Genomic DNA, 26,629 nt, shown 5'->3' on the forward strand with positions numbered 1-26,629 from the left:
ACTGTAACAATGTCCAAATGAATCCTATAATGCTGGCACTCAGAGAACCATTTCATTTGTTTTAAAATTGTGTTTTGTAGTCTTTCTCACTACATCATTCTTTATCAGGCTGGGGTTTTTTCGGTGTTTACCCAACACAGTATTCAGTAATTTTTATCCTTTTTTTCCAAGGTTTTTGCCACAGAAGTGAACTCTCATCGAGATCAGGTCATAGAGCTGGACAAAACTGGAACCCATTTGAAATATTTCAGCCAGAAACAGGACGTTGTCCTTATTAAGAATCTGCTGATCAGTGTACAGAGTCGATGGGAAAAAGTAGTCCAACGCTTAGTTGAAAGGGGAAGAGCTTTGGATGATGCAAGGAAAAGAGCCAAACAGGTAATGGGACAACAGCTGTTATAGAGCTCTTTGAACTTAGTTGTAATTGCATCCAGATTCTTGAAGAATATGATGCTTTAAAGCACTTACAAAGCAAGCCTGGGTTTAGTGTAACAGACAGTGTTGAGTTAGTGGAACGATTTCTGTGATTCAATCCCAGAGCACTTCATTTGGGAAGTGAAAGCATCATTTTCAACCCAAGCAGTGACTTCTGTCTGCAGTATAGGATAGTCTGAAAAAAGAAAGTTACAGTATGGATTCCAGATGTGTATTAGTGCCATCTGTCTTCAAAAAGAAGTTTCATAATCAACCCTGTATATTTTAAAGAAGGTGATGAACCCTTTTCACTAGTCTGTGGGAGTACTTCTTAGCATTTTCTTCTTGGGTCTATGTTGTGTCCTGATTATACTCGACACTTACCACTCAATCTCTTACGTTAGTTACTAGACCAATTTGTTCTGTGTGGTAAGACATCTCCATTTATTTCCTTATAAACCCAGAGAGGTTGTTTTTGGGGGGAAGGGGCTGTTTTCACAGTTTTCTTTATATGAGAGGATACGTGTTTTTTTCTTTAGATACATGTTTCCCTCACTGAGGAACATAAATGATAAAGATGCAAAATGTGTGAGAGGAATGTAAGCTGTTTAAATACCAACAGGAAGTTCTAGCGCCTTTCTGTTAAAAGGAACATGATGATTCAAGGTTTGGTGATGTTCACAGCTAAACCATGTTCCAGTGTTCACCACTACCACCACTCAGCTCATAGAGCAAGAACTTCTCTGGGCAGTGAATTAGCCCATAAGCCAATTGTGCTTCTTATTTTCCAGCAGCTTCTCTTGTGTATTCACACACACAGCAGTTCTGCAATGAGATGCGTTTCAGCTCAATATGCATTTACAAAGCTGAATATAGCGTTATTAGGATGACAACTGTGTGTGTGGAGTGTGGAAGGAGTACTGAAGGCTACTGGTGTCAAGGCCTAATCAACAGCCCTGAAGAACAGTGTCTTAGATGCCTTGAAAGGTTTCTGAACCAGTTTCTTGTGCTTCCATGTGTAGGCAGCCCAGGCAAGCAGAATTTTCAAGAGAAAGAGAAATAACCACCTTAAAGAAATCAAAACCCAAATGGATGACACTTTGTGAAAGCTGGTTGAATTTTTACTTTTTCCCTGCTTCCTTCCCTGAAGTGCTCTTTTCTTTGAAACAGGAAGATCAAAAATCTGTTCCTTGCTCATCAAGATAGCATTTGATATAATGAGAGCTTTTAAGAGTGTTACAGGGAATATCTTGGGCAGTCATACAGACAGAAGTTTTCCCCAGTGATTCACTGCTATGGTCCCATATAAGCAGTAGTTAAGCCCAGTTATTTCTGTGTTTACTATCCATTACTAAAACTGTAGAAATTTAAATGACCAACACATCAGCAGGTATTACCAGTATGTCTCTGACAGATACATAAGATACATGCACATCATGTACATTAAAGGCTGTTAACTCACTTGGTGAAGGGAGACTACTACACAGTGGGCACTTGGCTAGACCAGTTCTGTTTAAGAGACCAGGGAGAAAAAACACCTCAAATTTTGTCTGTTTGCCAATCTTGGTTGGGGTATAATGATTTTGGACTGTTTCGTGAACTAGTGAATTTTAAAGTCCATGCAAATCTGACTTTCCTTTAGTTCCATGAAGCCTGGCATAAACTTATGGAATGGCTGGAAGAATCAGAGAAATCTCTGGACTCGGATCTTGAAATTGCAAATGACCCTGACAAAATAAAGATGCAGCTTGCACAGCATAAGGTGAGTCATGACACACAAAATGCCCAGTGAAATGTAGGTAAGTATTTTGGCCTTGCACTGTTCAATCATAAAAGAAAGTAGATTTGTGGCCTCACTGCAATGGGGTGTTTATTCACATCAAGTTAAATGATGGTGTTTTAACAGAGTATGAATGAAAAGAACTTTTCACAGTGCCTGATATATGGGGGAGTGGTTAAAAATGAAGAGGAAAGAATAATACAGCACCACGGAAACTTTAAAAAGCAGATTAATACCATTACAGAATAGGGATCTCTGAAGAGGCTTTCTTTAAGTTCTTAAACCAGACATTTGCTGTCCACTTACTTGGGTTGAGTTTTTTCTTCTAATACTTAAGGACAACTTCAAAAGTGAAAATAATCTTAATCAAGTATTTTGATTGGCAGTTGCTTTTTGTGTTAAGTGGAAATATTAATGGAATCCCCTAGAAATCACTGTGACACTATTAGAGCAAATACTGCCTCCATATTTCTCTTTATTGGATTCAAAATTCTGAAACCATCTTTTCAGAAATTCAGCTGTAAATATGTAAAAATCTCTCTCATTCACTTGGCTTTTCAAACTCGTAATGATAATGTAAAGCTCTGTAATTCCATCAGACACAGCAAAGACAGAAGTAGTTTTACTTCATTTTGACTGAATTCTTTAAAATGCCTAGAATCATATATTATTGAAGATCAAGTGGATGAGAGATAGAATCTTCAGAGACACTAAGATTTCTCTTAGGGCAGTTTTATTAAACACTAGAATGATTCAGTTTTCTACATTTTGTTGTAGATTTAATTTTTATGTCAGTTATATTGTTCTCCATTTACTCCTCTTTTTTTACTATTTCACAATATCCTGAGGGGTTTGCATATCTAATTTTTTTCTTTTCATTGTAGCTTCTAGTGATTGCCTTTACCTCTAACAAATTTTGTCATGTATAATAATGACTTCATCAGTCTGCTTTATTTTTTTTATCACCTCTCAGGTTGCATGGCGTGTTGTTTATCAACCAGGAAACCATTCTCCTTTAATATAGCAAGAGCTGACAGTTGGTCAAGCAAAAATGATTTACATGTGTCTACTGTTAAAAACCTTCAGATAAAACCTATGTTAAAATTCTGTTATGCCAACTCTGCAATTTCAGTTTGTTTTGTGATTGCTGCTGTTGCCAGAATTTGAAGTCAGTGATCTGAACTGGCAGGGGGGGATCTTGCTGTTATGATAGTCTGAGTCTTACTAATCTTCTAATCCTTTCACTCCTCTCTTTTCTTTACATATTCAAATTCCTCTCAGTATGGTCAGCACTGTGACTTTGCTTTGAGGTTTTCAGGACTCTCTGCCTGAGTGACCTGAGTCTATTCTCATCCCATCTTCAGAAATGTTAAACCTGATAAACTTGATATGTGCTTTATACCTACAGCAGTACATTTTATGAGACCAGGCTTCCTCATACGGACTGGCAGACTCATCACTTCTGTCACTGATATATTTTCTTCAGCTTCTTTCATGTAAAAAGCCTGCAAAGCATTACAGCTTGAGTTGATCGAATCTTATTAAGGAATGGGATGAAATTGGTACAGGCACAAAAGGATTGAAACTGGTGATCTGGAGAAAAAAGATGAATGTGTGTGAGAGAGGGAGTTTGGTGAACTTTGTGACTTTAAACTTCAAACACCACCCTCTCAAGAAATCAACTCAATTGTTTTTTAATGAGTTGTCAAACCTCCCAACACTGCAATGTCCTTCCTTGTATTTTGAGTCTTTTCCTTCCACTCCCACATATACTCTATGTCTGTCTTTGTCTTTTCTGTCCAGCCTTGAAGGTTTCCTTGCTGCATTTAGTTAAGGATTTTGCTATCCCATCTGAATGTGTGCTGTAAGCAATAATTTGGATTCGCTCTTTGCCAGTCGTTACTGCCAAAAAAAAAGTCCCTGAAAAAGAAAAGCCAAGATAATATGTTTTCCCTCTCACTCATATCTAGCGTGTTGCCAGGGACTTTTGGGGGTTATTCATGGTCTGTTTGTTTGAATTTTTTTCTCATTTTTAGGAGTCTGGAATGGAAAAACCCGCACTAGGTCACCCAATCCATTCCTGTGCTAATGCTGAGTGTTCTTACAGAATATTTATACGAATCTGGCTAATTTTATCTCTATGTGCCCATCTTCCTTAGAAGGAAGGTATCTAGCTGAACAAAAATCTCAGTAATTAACTTACCTATCTGTTCCTGGTAGCTTAAACCAAAATCTGTTCTGTTATACCTGAAGTCTAGTGAAAGTAGATATGGTTTAGTCTCGGGGAATGAACTAACTGCAACCCTTTGCCATATTTAGATCTGTTTTTCCTGTATGATCTTCCTGTGGCAGCGATTCAATTTTGTTTCCTTGTGCAAACCTAGTTACATTATGTAGTGTTAGTAGTTAACAAAGCCCATCAAATAAAAGAAGCATAGACATAGCATTGTTTGTATTGAAGGAACTGTTATAAAAAACTGGTTATTTTGAACATTGTATTTCTTTTTATTGTAGTCCTAGCTTGACAATTATGTTTTTTCTTAAAGTTTTTTTCTTGTTTTATAAGAGGAAAATAAAAGATTAGTAAGGAAATACTAAATTACAAAACAAATATTGCTTCTTTGAGAACAAAAGAACCCGAAAATATTTGATGCTGTATACAAGGGTTTTCTAAATCAAACTTTTGGTTTAATTTTTTCCAACTGATTCGCTGCACACCTTCATGTAGGTGTGAAATAAAACATTTCAAGCATTGCTGCAATTTAAAAGCTGCCTTGTTGGGCTGGTGCTGTCTTTTGCCTTCATTTAATTATTTACTCTCTCAGTCAGTTAATTCCTGTGTGGTATCAGATGAACTGTGTTTCCTGTGCTCTTCTGTGCCTGTGAAAAGCTTCCAGAGGATCTGTGCAAAAGGAGCTGGCAGAGCTGGCAGGCAGACTCTGTCACTGTCATTGTCCAAAATTCTGCGGCACAGAAACCTGCTTGTGATTTTTACTTCTAGCACACATTGAATTATTTGGATGTTTCTTGACTGCTGCTTCTGCTCAGAGGTTTCCCAGCTTGTCCATGCTGAGCTAAACTAGAATAACCTTTGTGGCTCTTGGGGAGCTCTACAAGTGGCTTGAAATCTTAGTTTGTGAGGATGTAGTTTGCAAAGAATGCTCAGTTAATGGCTCCCAAAGCAGCAGTTCTTTCTCATCCTTCTGACTGTTAGGCTGAAATTTGGGAATATTATGGTAGGACAGGAATCATTGCCCTCTGAATGAGGGATTTTCCCAAAGCTGTTCCAGTAAGCAGAGAGCTACATTTCCAGAGAAGGACAAAAAGCAGGTGTCTACTAGTGTCAAGCCCCAGGTGCACTGTGGAGATAGCATAGAAATTTTGCAGTAAGTTTAAATTATTCTTGCAGCAGCATTTAAAATTTAAGTTGTAAATACTGTGTCGAAAACTAATTAACTATGGCCTGTAAGCAGTTAATGATATATGGATATTTTCTTCTTTTTCCATATATATAGGAATTCCAGAAATCTCTTGGTGCCAAACATTCTGTGTATGATACCACAAATAGGACTGGACGTTCCTTGAAAGAGAAAACCACCTTGGCTGATGACAATTTGAAACTTGATGACATGCTGAGTGAACTAAGAGATAAATGGGATACAATTTGTGGAAAGTCGGTGGAAAGGTAAATGAAACTCAGCTAATTATTCATCAAATAAGAAAAAGGCTTCTTTTTTGGAATTTGTTGTGTAAAAGTAGAATCAGAGTGGCTAGCTTGTTTGATAGTTAAGAATGCCAAAGTAGTAAAATACTGCAAATGCATACTTTGCTAATGGTATTGTAGAAGAGCAGGGGAGGAAGTGGAAGGAAGAGCTCTTTAAAAAGGGAAACTTGGTTTGAAGTTCTCTGGAGGTGCTGGTCAACACGAGCTGAACATGATCCAGTGTGTGCCTGGGTGGCCAAGAAGGCCAGTGGCATCCTGGCCTGTGTCAGCAATAGAGTGGTCAGCAGGTCCAGGGCAGGGATTGTCCCCCTGTGCTTTTCGCTGGAGAGACCACACCTCAAATCCTGTGTGCAGTTCTGGGCCCCTCACTGTGAGAAGGACATTGAGGGGCTGGAGCCAGTCCAGGGAATGGCAGTGGAGCTGGTGAAGGGTCTGGAGAACAAGTCCTGTGAGGAATGGCTTAGGGAGCTGGGTTTGTTTAGCCTGGAAAAAAGGAGGCTCAGGGGATACTTTATTGCTCTCTGCAAGTGCCTGAAATGAGGCTCTAGCCAGGTAAGATGGGTCTCTCTTCTCCCAGGCAGCAAATGACAGCAGGAGAGAAAACTGCCTCAAATTGCACCAAGAGAGGTTTAGATTGGATTTTAGGAAAAACTTCTTCTCTGAAAGGGTTGTGGAGCATTGAAACAGACTGCCCAAGGAAGTAGTTGAATCCCATCCCTGGAATTGTTCAAAAGGCATGTGGATGTAGCACCTGGGGACATGATGTAGTGGTGCTGGGATAGTGGTTGAACTCAATGATCTTACCAGTCTTTTCCAACCATAACACTTCCACAATTCTATTATTTTATGCTGAAAATATTTTCCTGAAGTGTGTAAATGATTATTTTATCTGTGTGTGGTTGTTGGGCTTTTTTTCCCCTCTCAGACAAAATAAACTGGAAGAAGCCCTGCTATTTTCAGGACAGTTTACTGATGCTCTGCAAGCTCTCATTGACTGGTTATACAAAATTGAACCTCAACTAGCAGAAGACCAACCAGTACATGGAGACATCGATTTAGTAATGAACCTGATTGACAACCACAAGGTATTTCCAAAAATACTGGTTTTTAATTACTGGACTGCTCAAAAATGTAGCATTTTAATAATATATTTATCTTTCTCTATTCTGTAATTTTTAGAAATATGAAATAGTTTTGTAACACAAATATAGTCAACAGTAGAAAATGCTGTAGAACTTACATGAAAGAGGACAACTCTTAGTGACTCCTTAATACCAGTTAGCACTGAGATATTCTGTTTTATTGTGCTGCCCTTTGTATTTGTTAATATCATGTCATAAATCACAAATATGCATTTGCAAATGTATGTCTAGGGGCAAGAGATGGCAAAAATTATTTTACTGGAAAACTCTGGGGCAGACAGCTCTTTTTCAGTCCATCTGCTACCTAAATGTCCTGTGCCCCTATCATGACTACAGCAGCCTTTCAGACCTGTGGGGCTGCTGTATATTTATTGAGAAAAACAATTACAGTGCTAAAGTTATGCATAGATTTCGACTAGACCATGGGCCATGGAGCTTGTGTTGGAAACCTGCAGTATTATGTTACTGAAGTGGTTTTGGATGTGGGAACGAGTAGGAGATACTGGACTCTGCCTCTGAATCCCAGTTTTGCAGTTCCGTATGTCAGAAGAAATGGCTGCTGAAGTTTCTTGTGTTGAAAAGGTGACACATAGGCAGAGCTCTGCAGCCTGGAAAGATTAGGAGGTGAAGGTCCCTCTGTTCATCCACCTGTCACTTTCAGTATCTCATCCCCACTGCTGAGGAGATTTTGGGCCTCAAAAAAAAAAGAGTTTGGAAACATGGGTTGTCTTTAAAAATTAGCCTGCACAATGCTTCAGTTGCTTCTGAAATCCCTCTGTCCATCACAAGTAGGTCGCAGTTAGTGGCACAGCACACTGTAATTATGTTCTTTTAACAGCTTCTTTTAAGTAACTGGAGCTTGTTCAATCTACTACAAAGTAGTAGATTTTGTAGTAGCAGATTTTTGTTTGTGGGAACAAACTCCCACGTGAATATATGAATAAGCAGCAAGATCCACAACCTTACAGTTTGACCCCCAGGAGGGGATTTATTTCTGTTTGGATGATTTTAAACCCTCTCCTTGAGTTTTAGCTTTTATCTGATCTTTTTCTGCCACAGCAATCTTATGTGTTAATCTGTGTCAGATCAGTTGCTTTGATAAAGAATGGAAAACCAGCAGCGGTAAGGAGACTGGATTTCCCATGCATTGCACCAGAATGGATTTCTGGGATCTGCCTGACATTTTTCTACCATATTCCAGTTCTATTATATTGGAAGAAAGTGTTAATATCTTCCTGTGGAATATAATAAATAGAACTTAGGTGTTTTGCACCACTTAAATGGAGTTACTCTTGACAGAAATAAATGTGTATTTTAATTTCTTTTAATAACCAGAAGTTTTTTCTTGTTTTTTACATAAGCATGTCTTAATGAGCTAAACATTTCAAATATATTTGATGGTGTCTAGGTTTTCCAGAAAGAGCTGGGAAAAAGAACAAGCAGCGTGCAGGCTCTGAAGCGCTCTGCAAGGGAGCTGATAGAAGGCAGTCGTGATGACTCTTCCTGGGTCAAAGTCCAAATGCAGGAGCTGAGCACTCGCTGGGAGACAGTTTGTGCCCTGTCAGTGTCCAAGCAAACACGACTGGAACAGGCTCTTCGGCAGGTAGAGGAATAATAATGTTGCTACGTGTGCTGTATGAGAAGGAGTGAAAAATATCTTGCAGTTTAGTTGCCAAAAATTAAATTTCATTTTCACTTGATGTCATTCCCTCTCATTTCATTTCAAAATTCTCATTTACGTGCTAATGCATTGCTTACCTTGTTTATCCTTTTACCACAGCACATAAATAGTGCCTCTTAGCATTTATTATTCCTGTTATTATTAGTCTCTGCCACAAATGCAAAACAAATGTTTCGAAGACCTTACCATCTAAGGAAATCACTGAAGTTACAGTCAAATATGAAGGATGATAAAGGATGATTTTTTTTTTCACAAAAAGCAGGAGGTTGCAATCATATTTATTCTTTTTGTGCCTTATTGGAAAGAAGTAAATTTGTGTACTGAAAAAATTCTTTAATTGGCACAATTAAAATGCATGGTGAGGTACTTCAGAGAAAAAAAAAAAGAGTTGTGCTGAGTGCAGTCATGACCTAGAACAGTCTATGTATGTCAGCACTATGTGGTCCCAATCCCAATAAATAGGTTTATCTGTGTTGTTTCCAAACCAGAGATAATATGGATGTACAGCTCTCTGAAGATATAGTAGCTTGGACTGGTGCTAGAATGGGGCTCTGCAGTAGCAATGTATCCACTATGTACAATATTCCTGCTCTGCTTTGCTCAGCAGACACAATCCTGAACTTACCTCTAACAATAATTGTGATTGAATATGGCTGTACCCAAAGGTGAATCTTTTTTGTTTTCTCTAGACACAAGAATCACTCTCCAACAGGCTGTCAATTCATTTTGCTTTACTGGTGCTTTAGGCTGTGCAGACAATAGTTTTCCTCTCTCCAGCTGGTCCCTGAAAGCACCTCCTGTGTAATTTGTCAGTGTAAAGGCATGACATTCTCAACTGAGCTGCAAATACAATATAAATCAGATGGCTAAAAGCATGAACAGGCTTTTAGGCTTCCTATAGTTTTTTTGGGAAGCATGAGCTGTTTTTAAGTTATGAAAATGTAGTGCTGTATGTCATTGACTTTTTAATGGAAAGATAATGTGCCGGTACTGCTGGATGATTAATGATTCCAAATGTGGGCTTAATCTCCCAGTGTAAGCTGCAGTGTGTCTGTCAGGTCATCTCATGAGTGACCATGACTTCTTGTATCTTAACAGGCAGAAGAATTCCACTCAGTTGTCCATGTCCTTTTGGAGTGGCTGGCCGAGGCAGAGCAGGCTCTTCGTTTCCACGGCATCCTTCCAGACGATGAAGAGGCCTTGAGAACACTGATAGAGCAGCACAAGGTAAGAAAGAACATGCAGAGGATCCTCTTCATTCTAATGGCTCTCATAGGTGGTAAAATAGAGGAAAGGAGGCAGAGTCTATCCCAGATAGTTCTATCCAGCATCCAGTGTTAGAGCAATTCTTTCCGCAGAGAAGCTAGAAGTTTAATGTAGTTAAGAGTTTGATGTCCAGACTGGTGGTGGGCTGTTGTTTGAGTCATCCTGGCTTATTAAAGAAAAAACGGGCCTTGAGAAAGCTGCTATAAAGATTTAGAGACAGATTCAAGACCCTCTGTGGAGTACACCACGCCTGTAATTGCCACACAGACTGGTACAGTAGCACAAGTGTATTTGTCTCCTTAGCACCATGGACCTAAATAGACTTTTCTTGCAAGGTGATTTGAAAATGTCAGCAGAATGATGTTATCATCCATGAACTTTTTGTCATGGTGAAGCAGCATGCTGCCATACTTCACATGCATTGGCAGCTGTAATATTGCAGTGGCATAGGCACTGCAGGTAGTAGTTCATAGGCCATCAAACTAACTTTGCAGTAATGAAATGGGAAATTGGCTAAGTAAGGATCATAGAGGTCAAATGTTCACTCTCCAAACAGGAGGCTACAAACATGCACAGGGCAGCCTACACAAAATCATACCAAGGATGTAGTGCCCACAGTGTTATGGAACAAGTTATAAGTCCTGGCTATGTTCATCATTGCTCTGAAGAAAATTAAAGCAAAATTTATAGAATGGAGGTTGGAAAAGCATCCTGTTTAAATTGAGATTGGTAATATTATTATGCAGAGGAGTACATGCAAGATAGGACTATTAAATGGTTCTTAACTGAGGGATTTCCAATGTACTTAAAATGCAATGTTTTGAAAAAGTTTTCAGTTTTAGTTTAGGGCTCTGGAAACTGAATGCTAGTCCTAAGCTGGCAAATGTATGTATACATCAAATGTATATATACATCAGTGTGTGCTGATGTAGCAACCTCACAGTGTGTTGACTAATGCTGGCAGCAGCAACTTAATGTCTCTGTTCAGTAAAATGTCTTTTAGCTGCCTTTCCTCCACATGTACTTCACCAGTTCCCTTTTATTTGATTTTTTTAATCTTTTGACTACAGAGGAGAGAACTGAGAGAAATCTTAGGTCCACTGAAATAATTAAAAAATAGAATTTTAAATGTCTTTCTCCACACTGTAGATGGATTAGCAACATGTTTCTGTACTAATTTTAAAATTTGTTCTGCCAAAACTGAAGCATAACTTGGAACCTCAATGCAAAGTTTGTCTTTGAGAAACCCTGTCCAGCTGGGAAGGATGATAGCTAGCACAACACAATCAATCTTAGTGTTAGATGTGGCCATACTGTACTTAAACTTTTTTAGTAGGTTTTAGAATGTCTTCTCCCAACCACATTTTCCTCACAAAGGGCAAGCAATAGAAAGAGAAATTTTCAAGCTAAGAAAGATTATGGTACTACAATTTTACCACTCACAATCTTTCTCAATAGGTTATCTCTCCTTTTAAGCTTATAACATTAGCTTTCAAGAAAACAAAAAGAAAATAAAGGAAGAATACATACATATTACTTTTAAACACCATGTATGCATTATAATGCTGCATACTATAATAAAAACATATGACTGAAATTATTAGATAAATATGAAATGTATTGTCCTTTTGCCACTGTGATTTTTGTAAAATAGTTTTATTGCATTTGTATTGAACTACATGTAGAAATGTTTTCTTCAGGACAGTATTTTATCCAAATGGTACTGAGAGCTCTAGTGGGTTAATGCACTGCATTGCTCAGTGAAAAGCCTCCCATTTCCTCTTTTGAAAATGTGTCTGTGTCACTGGTTTGACACAGAGTTCAATAAAATTAGGGAGAGTTTAATACACTGTGAGTTGTGTGTCATAGATTTAGTTCTTGAAATACTGTAGTACAGCTGAGCAGGGGAACACAATGGGGTTTTTTTGCCCATTTTCCACCTGCCTCTGGCTTGTTTTGGTAATCTCTCATTATAATCCAATTCAGTTTTTCCAAAAGCATGTTGAACTGGAATATTGTAAGGATGCATGTGTTTTTGTGAGAGCGGGTTTGCCATTACAATTTGGGTCTTAAACTCTGGCAATAATTAAAGCTTAAATCAAAATCAATTAGCAACAAATACATTTAAATATAGAGCCTACATATTCCAGGCTTCTAGAACAAGGTAGAAGACATTATATTTTACACTTTATTTCATAATAACTGCATACTTACCTTGTAAAGGCACAGGATAATGTCATTATGAGCTGTTGAAGAACCTGTTTTTACAATGTTTTGGTGGTTTTGAATTTCTAGTACCTGACTTGGCTCATCTGTAATTTCATCTTTAATCCAAAATAAATGGTGTTATGGCCAGAGTGAGGAAGAGTTAAGCTTTCAGAGACATGTTTCCATTTTGTAGCCTAATTAAAGATGTTAAAGTATAAAAAAATTTCCACTAAGCACTGAGAGATATTAGCAGTTCTAGTTAAGGATGCTCATAAAGACACACAGACTTGTGTAACATTTAGGCAGAAAAGTAAAACCATTGTAGTAGCAATGTTTAACAAAACTAAAAGAGAAAGGGAAAAAAAGGGAAAAGAAAAAAAGAGAAAGAAATGCAAGCTATAGAAAGGATGGGAAAGTCCTCCTTTCAGTTGCTTTTTCTTATTGGTTTTTCTCCCCCACATCCATTTCTAGTCTTGCTATCATTGGCATACCAGTAACTATGAGCTTGGATGCCTAAAGCTGTAAACATCCTTCTGCTTTTACGAGATTTTTTCCACATGCTGTGTCTCTCCCCCTCAGCTGCTGAGTTGTCACATTTGTGTTAGTTTAGTAGAGCTGCTCCTGAACTCTGTCATCTTTTCTGAGCATGCAGTTGTAGTTGGACATTTCCAGCCTCTGCTAGGAGCTTGATAGTTTATTATGAAGATTACTGTAAATGACAAACCAAGTCATTGAAATGTTGCCAATAGTGATTCTAACCATCATATAGCTGGTTTACAGCACTTCTAAATGCTGTGATTTTCCTTTGGTTTTTTATTAAGGGCATGCATCTTCCAAGGATTTAGATTGTGGTGAGCTTTTAAGGAGCAGCAAGCTGGGATAAGGTTTTAGAGCTTTGTTTAGTACTTCATGTGGAATAGGCTTTTTAAACAGTTTAAGCTTTTCTCATACAAGTGAAACTTTCCTCTTGCAATTTGAATCTGCTTGAGCAGTTAAGAGGCTCATGACCTTCCAGATTATGCACTCAGATTTCTCTTGCAAATTTTATCAGCATCTAATTAAAATTATTACCTCTGTTTTAGGAATTTATGAAGAAACTGGAAGAGAAAAAGGCAGAACTGAATAAAGCAACAGGTATGGGAGAAGCTATTCTGGCTATCTGCCACCCAGACTCCATCACCACCATTAAGCACTGGATAACAATCATCAGAGCCAGGTTTGAAGAGGTCAGTATATATTGAACCATCTTCGTTGCAGCAGTCCATCTTTGATTAGAACACAGCTGACAACTAACATGGTAGTTACACTGTGAGGAAATGATCCAGCTGTTGAGAACTAAACATTTAAAATACCCATGGTGATGGATGTGAATACTGTACTTCCCTAGGCTTTCTTTCAAAACTTACAGGGCTTTAAGAGCTAAAGCAGATGGTCAAGCTCCTTTGTTTGTATGTATTAAAGGAAATACTGTCTGACACTTCCCAAATGAGGAAAACCAATAGTTTCTAGGAGGAAATTGAAAAGTTACAAAGGAAAGAATATACAAGGGCAAATGTGAAGGAATCTCTGATTATATTAGAGGATTTCAGCCCAACATATTCTTAATCTAGAAGATATCTAAATTATTTAAGTGGCTACAGGTAGGTTGTACCCTCAGCTGTTAAGGTAATATTTTCTGTTTTATATTAAGCTTAAAGAAAAACAAAATACTGGTGATAGCAAAGTGTGGCTTCAGGAGGAAAAGTGACACCAAATCCTTTGTGATTCACTAACTCACACATACAGTTAAAATTCTTCTATGTTGCCTGAATGTGCTAGTTATTGTGTTTAGCAGCACCTAATCCTGAATATCTGTGGAAGAAATGTGTTGGAGTAGGAATTCTAGTTACCTAGCTACTGTTAGTGATCAGCCACTACATTTAACACCTTTGATATACAAACATGAGTAGGCCTAAGAAGTAGCTCTTGGTTTACAGTTAGCAGAGCAATTTTAAATACATTGTCAAGAGTTTCAGATGTGCACATACTCATGTATTGGTTCCTTTGTCAAGGTCTTAGCATGGGCTAAACAACATCAACAGAGACTGGCAGGAGCTCTGGCTGGACTCATTGCTAACCAGGAGCTGCTGGAAGCCTTGCTGTCCTGGTTGCAGTGGGCAGAGACTACACTAACTGAAAAAGACAAAGAGGTCATTCCCCAGGAGATCGAGGAAGTGAAAGCGCTTATAGCTGAACATCAGGTGAGGATCGGTGGGTGACATGTGTCACACGGGGTTCACATCTCAGCTGCGCTGCGTGATCAAGTGCGAATCTCCTTTGCTGTTTGTTCTTATAATAATTGAATACAAGCAAGGATAGTATTAGCAATCAAAGAAAACCCACATGAAGTGTATGCTAGTGCTGCTACCTTAGATCTAGTGCTGCAGTGTGGCTTTACTGATTAAATATCAAAAATAGGTTTATGAAGTGCGAGAGGGAGCTGCTGGTGTAGAGAATGCTCATAGATTTACCCCAGCTTAAACACCAGAGCTGTCTCCCTTCTGTGAACTGCAGTCTGAACAGCAGGATCTTGGAGGCAAGATTCTGTTCTATTTACCTCACAAGATACAGTTAAAAAAGGAGTTTGACAGATTGGTTTTTAGATTTAGCCTTCTTTTATCGGCCAGGCCATAGTGATCTTAAAAGCTTATTCTGCTGATTTTTCTTATCTACAAAACATTTATCTGTGTTTTTATTGTGAGGCTGGCATTCCAAGTGTCTTTCTGTGGGTTTCTTTTTAACTTTGGTGTTTTGCTATTGTGTATGTTTTTCATTCCTCTGGTAACTTTTGTGTGTTGTTAATTAAGATCTGCTCTATCTGATTGCAGACATTCATGGAAGAAATGACCAGAAAACAGCCTGATGTGGATAAAGTTACAAAGACCTATAAAAGGAAAGCACTTGAACCCTCTCCAGTACAATCTCATATTCCTGTCCTTGATAAGGGGAGAGCAGGAAGTAAGTAACAGCGTATTTTGGGGTGTGTCACACGTACCATTGCTCTACCTGTAAACTTTACAGATTGCTAATAATCTAATAGGTTTGATTAACTTCTGGTGAAAGGGGTAAAATTCTCTTGGCTGACTTTTCTAATTATCTCTCATTTTTTATAAATTGTGAGGAAATTTCTCAGACCAGACATGTATTTTTACATTTTGTCCTAATCTTCATGAATAGCTATTTTTAAAGTGTGCAGCCTTTCCTGTGCCCTTCCAAGAGCAAGTACATGCTGACTCTTTGCAAATCTTCCATTATCTGAAAGTGCAGACAACTTCACAGAGAGATATAGAGACAAAATTGTACTCTTACTGTCTATAAAATTATATTAATCCAGTTAGAAGTGTATTTAGTGAAGTTGAATGGAAAGTGAATCATCAAGTGAGGAAATTGCTTTTTGTATTTTTAGATATACTTACCCATTGTATTTTATACTTACCCATACATGGAACCTGCTTCTAAAATGAGGTTGTTTACTTTGCTACTCAGAGATTTATGAAGATTTAGTTTAAACTGCAGCTTGACTAGTGGAGCCCTCACTAGCTGCTTCTGGCTAGATAAAAGAGGCTGTAACCACCATTGGGTTGTTCCCCAGGAATGGTAAAAAAAAAGAAGAAAAATTCCACTACATGGAATCATCTTGGGGTATGACCTCCTTATTTGGGACAGGAAGGAATAATTTTAGGAAGGTCAAGTGCATTTCATGTGAACATTTGTTTTGTTTGAACTGGGTGACCCCTATGCCTTTTATCATGTTTTAACAGGAAAGCGTTCCCCAACACCAGGCATTTATCCCTCAGCAGCCCAAGCACAAATTGAAACCAAGAATCCACGGGTAAACCTTTTAGTCAGCAAATGGCAGCAAGTTTGGCTTCTGGCATTGGAAAGAAGAAGAAAACTTAATGATGCTTTGGACAGACTTGAAGAGGTCAGAAAAGCACTGTACAGAGCGTACATACTTTTTGCATAATTTTCTTTACCCTGGATTAAATTCCAATACTGTGAACAACTTCCATATTTGTATGACACAGCTAACTGAAAACACTGTGATATGTATGCTTTAATGTGCTTTAAAAGCTGTCATCGTCATTTTAAATGAGGAGAGCTGAGATATTTAAATACTTGCATAGGTCCTCAAAAAATCAATTATTCAACAAAACACAGATGGTATCTATGTCATTGATGTTCTAGATTCATGGATTTCAGCTGAATAAAGTTCTTTCTGTTTTTTATTAAGCTGAGAGAATTTGCCAACTTTGATTTTGATATTTGGAGGAAAAAATACATGCGATGGATGAACCATAAGAAGTCTCGAGTGATGGACTTCTTTAGGAGGATTGATAAAGATCAGGATGGAAAGATTACAAGACAGGAATTCATTGATGGAATTCTTTCTTCAAGTAAGTTTTAAAATTAATGTAATGTTGAACTTGGAACAAGCATCTCATGAAATCTTATTGTCTAGATAGTGTGACCTGTGCATTTTATTGTGTTAAAAGGTCACGTATTTCCTTTTTGAATTTATTAATTATTATTACTTCGTAATTATTTTACTTGAAAATATTTCTAGATTCTAGAAATGCTTTCTAGTTTTTTACATTGTGAATCAGGTTACAAATGTCACATTTATATTACTGCCTAATTAGTAGTTTGCTGGTTTATTGAACTCAGATTGTCATTCCTAGTACACTAGCTACTTCAACAATTACTTTTTGATTGATTACTCATAATAGTAAAAAGTACCTTATGTAACCTATAGATGATTTTCAAAATCAGTTCATAGGATCTTATGATTTTTATTAAAGAGCTTACACATAGAATAGTTTCATTTATAGAAGGAAATTGTAATTTTTGAAACCAGTGTTTCCATGAGCCATGACAATATTCATATACCTATATAGTAAGGCTTAAAATGCCAAGCAGTCAAACTAGAAAGGAATTTTCCTAGCTTTCCTGGTGTATCAATATTCCTTAGTTATGATGGTAATGTAAGTCTTCCACATCATATACGTGATCATATTTCCTTCTAGGAACTGACTCATAACAGATAAGGACGTAATACTTAAAATAATCCTTTATCTTCAGATCCTCAAGACTTTTGCTTTGAACAGTAATGATTCAGAATTGGGCTGCTTCTAGCATTTCATTTTAGTGTTATGCAGTAAGAAAATATTGTACTCTGTATTTTCCCCCTGCTTTAGGAAATGCAGTAAAGGATCACTATATGTGAATATTGCTGTTTTGCTTGAATTAATAAAAAATCATGAAAAAACCTAATACCACAAAGAGGTTAAATAGTTTACTCTTTTAACTCAGTTGGTATCAATTTGTTATGACCACCAAACACTCCTGAAACACCCCTGTTCATCACTTTGAAATTTTCTTTGACCATTTCATTGAGAATCTCTTCTGTGAACTTCATTTAAAGGAGGACTTCATGAAACACCATGCATGGATCTGCATTGAGAAGGCTTCCCATTCCAGATTTAATCAGCACTGAAATGTTTGCTTGACCTTCCCTCACTATTTGTCTTGTTAATTTCTGTTGTTTTATGCACTTTGAAGGTCAAAATGTTAACACAAACCCCCCTTCCCCAATATATTTTACAGTTTAATCTGTGCCCTTGCTTTTGTCTATGTCTTTAAACCACACTATGGTACTCATTTTAATCCAATATCTGGCTAACACTGGAGATTGAGATTGGGGTTTTTTTCAGAAATATTCCTGCACTTGTTTGAATGTCCTTATTTTTTTTATAAGCACTGTCTGTCACCAAATGCCTAATCACCTTCTAATATTTGTGATAAAGCTTCTCATGGTAATGGGATTGAAAAGTGAAAAAATTTGTGTTGCTGTCTTTGTCCTGCAGAGTTCCCTACAAGCCGACTTGAAATGAGTGCTGTTGCAGACATTTTTGATAGAGATGGTGATGGATATATTGACTATTATGAATTTGTAGCAGCTCTTCATCCAAACAAGGATGCATACAAGCCTCTCACAGATGCTGACAAAATTGAAGATGAGGTATGTTCTCTGCTTTCTTAGGTTGCATTCTGTTCTACTGGAGTTATATTCTATAATAATTCACTTTATTTTCACTCCTATTTAATTTGAAGCTTACTAGGTACACAAATCTTTGGAAATGTGACATTTAAAGTAAATATCCTGTTGTGGTTTTTTGCAGGTTACAAGGCAGGTAGCAAAATGTAAATGTGCAAAACGGTTTCAAGTGGAACAGATTGGGGATAACAAGTACAGGGTAAGTCTTTTAAGGACGTCAGTTCTTTCAGCTTTCTTCATATGACATGGTTTACACAAGGAATTAGGCAAAATGAATTCACAAGAATCTTGTACGACAATTATACATTTTCTTTAAGATTGTCTAAATTTTTCTTGTTAGAGCATATAGACTAAAAATCTGGAAAATTACTGGTGCTTATGTTTATTTTCACTCAAACTATTGAAGCTGTTTTCAGTCATAGGAATTTTTAAGAGCTAATGGCACACATCTGTACACATCCGTACATATGTACAATATATCCTCAAATCTGATCTTTCTGCCTAGATACCTTAAGTGTTTAAACTGTAGATGATTTTCTATTAGTTTCCTAAAAACAGTGACTGATATTTTCTTGTGGTATTGTGTTGTGCTTCAAAAATCTTTTACCAAAGTGTATTCAATCATTTTTACACTCTTTTGTCATTTTATTGGAACGTGCATACTTCTGAATATCAGCAAAGTGTTAGATACCTGCAGAATTATTTTATATCACAGAAAAATAAATATCACACAGTAGAGAAAGATCTGCTACCCCTGGATTCAATAATCAGAACAATTTGAGGTAAAATATGCAATATTTGGCTAAGAGAGATTAATAAGTACTTGTAGATTTTAAAAGACCACAGAAACAGCAATGGGGAGGAAACAAAGGCCTTGAATATTTTCCAATATTCAGTCTCTGGATGGCTAGCTACCTGCTCATCTCTCAAGTAGATACTTTATTTAGAATGCCTAATGTGTTAGTTTGCATGTGTTCTAGGTCATGTAGAGAATTTCCTGTAAACTAATCGTGTCTTTCTTCCATTTTTCATTTCTTATCAGTTCTTCCTGGGAAATCAGGTATAAACCAGTGGAATGTGTTATGAAGTTTTTTTGGGGTTTTTTTGCTTTGTTTTTTTTTTTGTTTTTCTCTCTCTTTCTCTCTCTGTTTTTTGGTTTTTTTTTCCTCCTAACACATAGTGATTTAAGCTTGCAATGGTCAGCCTTCTTGCCATCCTTTAATTTTCAGCTAATTCATTGCTGGTCAGCTGTGGTATTTCTTTAAATGCAATGGAACATTCCTTGTCTCAGGGTCCCTCCTCTACAATCCCTCACCTGCTTTCTTTGGTCATTTTCCTCATTAAGGAGATTACTTTTAAAGGAACCAGATAATGGTCAGCAGCAATTCCCATAGCGAAAAATCTTGAGCATTTAAACTGCAATTGTTGAGATTATGATTATCTAATCAGTTTTATAGTCAAACCCTTCAAAATTCTGTAATGTCTCTTTTAGGCTATTTGGTTAAAGGCTAATCATGGCAAACAGATCCCAGTGTCTTATCACTTATTTATTGCAAATTGCACAAAAAATACTTTGATCTTTGCAAAAAAATGGTACAGTCTCTATGCAATTAAGCAGACTGATTAAGAACCTAGCTGATAGTTATTATTTTTTTTCCTAACACAATGAATCTTTAAATACATATTTTGGAATTAGGCTAAATAAAATTGCTGTTCCCATGTAAACTAATGCCTCTCCCAAAGTGTTTTCAAGGAGCTGAGGCAAGTCTATAATGTGCTGGAGCTGTGTTTAAGAATAGTTTGTGTCAGCTGGGTCACTGGTGAGTCCTCCCTCAGGAGGAGATGCTGCCCAGTGCTTACACCTGTGCTATTCACTGATACACAGCTTCCTGAAGTGCTAAATCTCATCTGCCCAGTAAGAATGGAAACACCTTATGCAAGCCAGGTATCAGGTTAGTCTTACGCTTTTAGAAAGGCAATAACAGATGTAATCCGTTCTGGACATGCTAGCATCATAGTAATAGCCATTTAAAATCTCAAGGTGTTGAAAATGTGGGTGCACTCTTGTTTACTAGCAGAGCCTGTTGCAGTATAGGAGAAAGTATAGAGCAGCCTTGCCACATGCCTCAAGCAAAACATCTAAGCAATAATTTAAAATATTTTCCACTTATAGAACAAGTCTCTTTTTGAAAGAACTGTTTGAAATTATGTTAATCCTCTTATCTATCATCAGTACTCTCAGATCTGGGGAACATAGAGCATTTCTTGAGAAACTCTTACTGATGCAGAATGGCACCTACAGGCTATTGTCAAGAACAGGCCTTTTTGTAGCTTAAACTCCTTTATGTTTTTACCTCTGGTTATTTGAAATAATGTTAAATACTGTTTAAAGAAAGTTGTACCAGGCTATTTTAGGAAGGAAATCAACTGAGTTACCATAAGAAGAAATGCAGTGATAGCTACTATTGTATTACCGTGTTACTTTCCAGCCCTGCTTTCTGAATTAACCTCAGCTAGCTGGGCAGTTTCCAAAGCACACTGTATTTGACCCTTGGTGTAGTTGCCTGATGGGGTCTAACTGACTAATTAGGCTGTGATGGGGAAAAAAGAAAGAAAATAAGGATACTATCTTCAGAATCACTAGGAAAAAAAATTTGGTAGGAACAAGCCAATGAAAATAAACAGTGTTAATTTGGATGCCTTTGGAAAAAAAACCTGTGATCTACATATATAAAATGGTTCTTTGTTTGGCACATATTGAATGCATTATTTAAAACCTCTTAGAAATAATGCTCATGTGAATGTTCTTACTTATAACAAATACAATTTATCATTGAATTAAGAAGCAAGCTTTGCTTTTGTTTGGTTCCTAAAAGTAATATTCCTTCAAACTTATTCTCTCTTCTTGGCTTGAATAGTACCAATCAACTAAAGTCATCTAACAAGTAGGGAGCACATTTGGTGTGTGGTTTGTTCAGTCCCCTCACTGGAGCAAGTAGGTACAGTTGAATTATGGCCAGCCTTCTCCAAGGGTCAGAGATTGTCCCAAAGAGGGGCATTCAACTCCCACTGGTTTTAGTGAGTGCTCTGCATGTTTGTGTGAGGGTGCACTGCACTTGGCCTGGTGATATGGTATCAAAATATTTTAGTAATGCTGGCTTTAAAGTACTGAATTCTTCTGGTTCGTTTTCTTGAGATTGTGAGGTCAACATTTTGGTCATGCTTTCTTTGATCCGAATTTGAATGAAGGTACTGCGTACAGGTTTTGTTACACAGGTTTCAAGAGCAAAATATGCATTAGGCCTGGTCATCAGCCCAAAGGAGGCATACAAAGACTTAGTATGAAACAGACTCTCATCTCTGAATCGTAAAGAACCTTGATGTGTAGTCAGAGGAATGACAAACATAATTATAGTTATTAATCATTCGTTGCTTCTTTAATGTTCCCTTCCTCACATGCACCTTGCCATAGGTAAGCAGTGTCAGCACTGTAGTGCTATACCTGAAAATATTCCCATAAATTAATCAATTGATAGAACTGTGCAACACTCATAACACATTGAATTTCCAGATTATATGCTGATTGTTTGAAGTGATGCTGCCTTCCTTTCAGCTGACAGCATTAAAAATCAAGATTGTTGCAGAAGAATGTTTGCTTAAGATTTTACCAGTGAAATAATGCCAATAGGTTTTCTTTACTTTGCACAAAAGCAGACTGTAACCAATCAAATAATGTACTACTAATTTTGCTTCTTTTATGACCTCAGACATTTGAGAATCAAACATAAAATTAAACCTGAGTTTCTTCCTTACCATCCTGCCATCTTCTTTTGATTAATGCAGTGCCATCTGATTTGAAATCTTAACAGCTTTAATAATCTGCATAAATAAATTGGTTTTTTTTAGCATTTACTAATTATTAAATATCAAAATAAACTTTTTTAAATGTCTGATTTTTTAACCTATCCGTGTTGAACTGCATCTGAATGCCTGAGAAGCTCAGACTGTCATTTGATTTTTATTGCAGTTTGGTGACTCTCAACAACTGCGCCTTGTTCGTATTCTAAGAAGTACAGTCATGGTCCGTGTTGGAGGTGGCTGGATGGCACTTGATGAGTTCTTAGTGAAAAATGATCCTTGCCGTGGTATGTAACAGAACTGTTAAAGACTTGCAGCATATTATTTGGATGCAGTCACCATTCATTGTCTCAGGATGGAGATGGACTTGTATAAAATGCCAGTTGTTGTAAACATCATCTCACTAAATGTCACATTTTTGTGAACTTTAAATCACATGGTTGAGATCCTCTTCAGTTGCACTGATGTGTGTCTGGAAAAACTGTGGTGTCTTCTACACAGTTCCTTCAGTGTTATAGTGGTGTAAGTAAGAACTGAACTTAGCCCAAATAGACTTTATGGTATGTAAGTGGCTTGTATGACTTGGCAGAAATAGCACACAGAAATGTCCAATAAAACCTTCTCAGCAACACCATAAGTCAAAATAAGGCAATTGAATTGATGAGTAACACCACCACCACAAAAACCTCTGGCCAGTGACTCTTCCCAGTCTTTCAGTCTCTACCTTTGTAACCTTGTCTTTTCCTTGGCATCTTCCCCAGAAGCACTTTGTAGAGCCCTGAGCCTTACACAAAGCAAGTGGAAAATGTTCTGGTCCGGAGGACATTGTGCTCTGTGGGAGCAGGGAGTGCTCTATCACTGAGCCCTCTAGGGCGTTGCATCAGATGAGCTGTTTTCTCAGTACACAACACTGAGGACTGTAATAAGGAATTCCAATAATTTATTGGATATTTATTAGGTATTATATCTTTCAGTGTTGACCTAGGAATCAATTGTAACAAGTCTACCTATCAGTAGACCTGAGAAAAATGTTTGGGGTCCAACAGAACTAACCAAGTTAACCCTTCAATGAAGCCAGATCTTCTGAAGCCCATTTTATTTTCTACTACGCTGCACTTTTGAGGAATTGAAGTAGAAAGGAGTAAAAGAAGGACCCTTTTTCTTGGGTATATGTGAACAGATGTCAACACAGTGGGTGGAAACAATACCTGTAAGATGACTCTGTAAAATCAACATCACTGGATGTTGTGCATTGCTAATCCTTGCCTGGCTGAAATCAGTGATGCAGGTCCAAACTTTTACTAAGCCACTTCACTTAGCAAATTTGCATTTCCACCAAGTGCTCCTTGTGCATTCAGATGAATCATATTACAAAGAACTGTTGTCATAAACAGTTAGAAAAGTACTGTACCTAGTCATATATAATATCTTTAGCTTGTATTACTTCTTTATGTCAGCAGATAAATACCGCTGCTACACAAGTATACTTGGGACTGTAGCCGAGTCTGTCCAAACGCCATTTCCTTTTTGCCTGGGAAACCTTTGAGAGCTCACCTCAGAACACTTAGGGACAGCTTCTGCTCAAGTCCTGTCTTTTGGCCTGGTGCTCCAAGTCTCTCGCATATGCAGCTGCTGTACTTGATTTCTTCTCCTGCTAACGATTTTCTTTAATGTGACCCATGTCCTGTGTCATTTTTTCTAGTTCATCATCACGGGAGTAAAATGTTACGTTCGGAATCAAACTCTTCAATTACCACTCAGCCTACTATAGGTTGGCAAACCCCTCTCTTTGTCTCCTTCTCCTCTTCTTCTCTCTCTTAATTTCCTTCCCGCTTTTTAAATATATGTATACTTTTAGCTATATGCTTCACCCCTCATATTTAGCTTAACATGTTCCTACATGGGCTGGTGCTTTGCAAGCTAATTTTTTTGACACGCTTGAAGAGTGTTTCAAAAACAATTGCCATTCACACTGACACAGTTAAATGCTAACATGTCTTGCATTTATTCATGCAGAACATTCTCTTGTATGTGTGTTTGTGTGTGTGTGTGTGAGTGCTTAGCCACCAATTACCTCATCATAGTTTGGGTTTATGTTCATCATTGCATGTTGCCAAACTACATAACTTCATAGTTTTGAATAAATATATTTGCTGCTTTCCTGTAATTTCTTCTAGAACGTCCAAGCAAGTATTATTTATTATGAATAGCTGTAGAGTTAGCAAAACTGCCCATCAGGTTGTGTCTATGTATTAATAGTTGATTGATTAACAATGATTTAGCACGTTGAGCATTCCATTATCACGCTGACTTCCTTTGACAGTGGTTCATTCCTGCTGGCATAAAGTATTAGAATAAGTGAGTCCTGCACATAACTCTTCTGTGTCTAAAATAAATGCATTGCACAGTAATGCATTTTATTTATTGTTAAAATGTGTTGGAGTTGGCATGGCAAAAATGGCAATAAACAGCCTTGTGACAGTTTTCATATCTGAGTCAATGAACACCTCTCTTTGCAGCTAAAGGGAGGACAAACGTGGAGCTGCGTGAAAAATTCATTTTGGCAGACGGTGCCAGTCAGAGCATGGCAGCTTTCCGACCAAGGGGCCGTAGATCACGACCCTCTTCAAGAGGTGCTTCTCCCAACAGATCTACTTCTCTGTCAAGTCAGGCTGGCCAGGCAGCTGCCCCTCAGGCTGTTACTACAAGTACACCGAAGGTAAGGAGAAGCCTAAAAACTGCACTGGTTAACAAATGGGATATAGATTGAATTTTTGGGTTTTTCCTCACTGCAGTAATATTGGTGCTTTCTCTAGCTGATGGAGAAAAAGTATCTCCATTTTGTTTCATAGTCTGAGGTAGAAATGAGAGTGTTTTCAATATGTTTTCTCTACTGTTTGTTTGCAACATGGCGGTAGAAGAATTTCTACATTTAAGGTGCCACGTGAGATAACCAGCAGTTTGGGAACTGCTCTGAAAGATCAACAAACCTCTCCATTTCGCTTGAAAAATCAACTCTGTCATCTCTTCATTTTAGAACACTTGTCATTAACTTTTTCTGCTTAGATTTTATTTCTGCTGAGATTTTGAAAGCCTGGGTATCCTTCTCCATGACATAGTTTTCCTCTACTGTCCTTTACATTTTGATTTACCATTGTTTCATACAGACACCACATCATTTAACACGCAACTATGGTAAACCATGGTTGACAAACAGCAAAACATCAACTCCTTCTAAGCCACCAGAATCCTCAGACTATCAAGGGTCATCTGCAGAGGTACAGTAAGGACAGACATTCTAGTCTAATGACTTCCTTCACTAAAACTGTCACTTCACTAACAGTCACTAGAGTTTCAGTACTTCTGAACTGCAACATCCTGTGTATATTAATGCATTGTCTTTGTTTTGGACCTTTGTCAAATTATTTCTTACTTCCCCCCCCTCCCCAAGTTTGATTTGTTGGGGGTTTTTTTCATGTTCTATTTTTCATGGGTTTTTTTAATTTTTAGGAAAATATAGCCTCAATGAGCTAATGTTTAAAGATCAAATGCTTAATAAATCAGAAAAGTATGGAATGAAATGGTTGAGTAGATGTGGAAAAGTACTTTTTTAAAAGAAAAATAAAACATTCAATATACTTTGCAGGTTTCTTTCCTAAAATTGTTTACTTTGAATTCATTAAGTACTACAGTGTTTCTGAACTGCAGACACGAGATTAATAAATCATGACCTCTAGTGCAAAACTACTAAATAAGAAATATCCAATCACAGTGAGGAAGATGTCAAAAAAGTCTAGCTGTGATACATAAATCTTTACAACAACTGAAAGTTTTGTTTAGGGGGGTAGTGACCAATCATTGCTCTAATAGGATAGCTATTTGATGACTTAACAGGAAACTAGCACGGCTTACATGGAAATTGCTAGTATAGCAGTTAGGATTATGCTGGCAATTAGGCTGTATGGCCAAAATTTAAAGGGGCTTGAAGCCAAAGCGTTTGCTCTAATGTCATTACAGTCAGTGAAAAGATTGCAGCTGGATCAGGCTGCACACTGAAGTGTCATTTGTAGGAGTTATTCTTACCCTGGGTCGGATGGAGGGCTTGGAGAGGAGAAGCTTGTGCTACCACCCCCTCTGTTGTATCTGCTTTTCACAAATGTGCACTTTGATGCCTATTGCTGCTCATGTGACACCTTCTGGTGTGAAGTTTCCATAACCTCAGCATGGCTTTTTCCATAAGATGCACAACAAACTTCTTCCTCCTTTCTTCTGTGAGTGTTGTTGTGCACACTGCAGGTGTGTCTGTGGGTGCAGCACTGCAAGCACACAGGACTGTGGCTTAGACTGATTAACAGCACAGAGTTTAGTCAGTTGTCAGTTTCTAACATATTCCTGTGTTTTCTTTCATCTCTTAGCTGGTAACTGCAGTGAAAGATTAATTGATGGTACATTAAAGGGT

General features: G+C 37.6%; 1 protein-coding gene across 13 annotated transcripts in view; it reads left to right on the forward strand.

Annotated features, from left to right (window-relative positions):
- Positions 1-26,629, forward strand: part of DST (dystonin) — a 290,720-nt gene that overhangs the window by 260,062 nt on the left and 4,029 nt on the right. For 9 of the 13 annotated variants that reach the window (XM_041410734.1, XM_041410735.1, XM_041410736.1 and 6 more), the window contains 18 exons: positions 172-378; positions 2,057-2,176; positions 5,710-5,879; positions 6,844-7,003; positions 8,469-8,663; positions 9,840-9,968; positions 13,298-13,441; positions 14,267-14,455; positions 15,083-15,212; positions 16,016-16,179; positions 16,489-16,651; positions 18,122-18,276; positions 18,437-18,511; positions 19,355-19,372; positions 22,340-22,457; positions 23,873-23,941; positions 24,690-24,889; positions 25,338-25,448. In XM_041410734.1, the coding sequence (XP_041266668.1) occupies positions 172-378; positions 2,057-2,176; positions 5,710-5,879; positions 6,844-7,003; positions 8,469-8,663; positions 9,840-9,968; positions 13,298-13,441; positions 14,267-14,455; positions 15,083-15,212; positions 16,016-16,179; positions 16,489-16,651; positions 18,122-18,276; positions 18,437-18,511; positions 19,355-19,372; positions 22,340-22,457; positions 23,873-23,941; positions 24,690-24,889; positions 25,338-25,448 (2,517 nt within the window). The remainder of the gene's footprint in view (positions 1-171; positions 379-2,056; positions 2,177-5,709; positions 5,880-6,843; positions 7,004-8,468; positions 8,664-9,839; positions 9,969-13,297; positions 13,442-14,266; positions 14,456-15,082; positions 15,213-16,015; positions 16,180-16,488; positions 16,652-18,121; positions 18,277-18,436; positions 18,512-19,354; positions 19,373-22,339; positions 22,458-23,872; positions 23,942-24,689; positions 24,890-25,337; positions 25,449-26,629) is intronic. The other 4 variants (XM_041410747.1, XM_041410748.1, XM_041410745.1 and 1 more) reach the window with 3 other exon arrangements.

The sequence above is a fragment of the Onychostruthus taczanowskii genome, unplaced genomic scaffold (assembly GCF_017590055.1).
Source record: "Onychostruthus taczanowskii isolate IOZ18803 unplaced genomic scaffold, ASM1759005v1 scaffold33, whole genome shotgun sequence".
NCBI classification, from domain to species: domain Eukaryota; kingdom Metazoa; phylum Chordata; class Aves; order Passeriformes; family Passeridae; genus Onychostruthus; species Onychostruthus taczanowskii.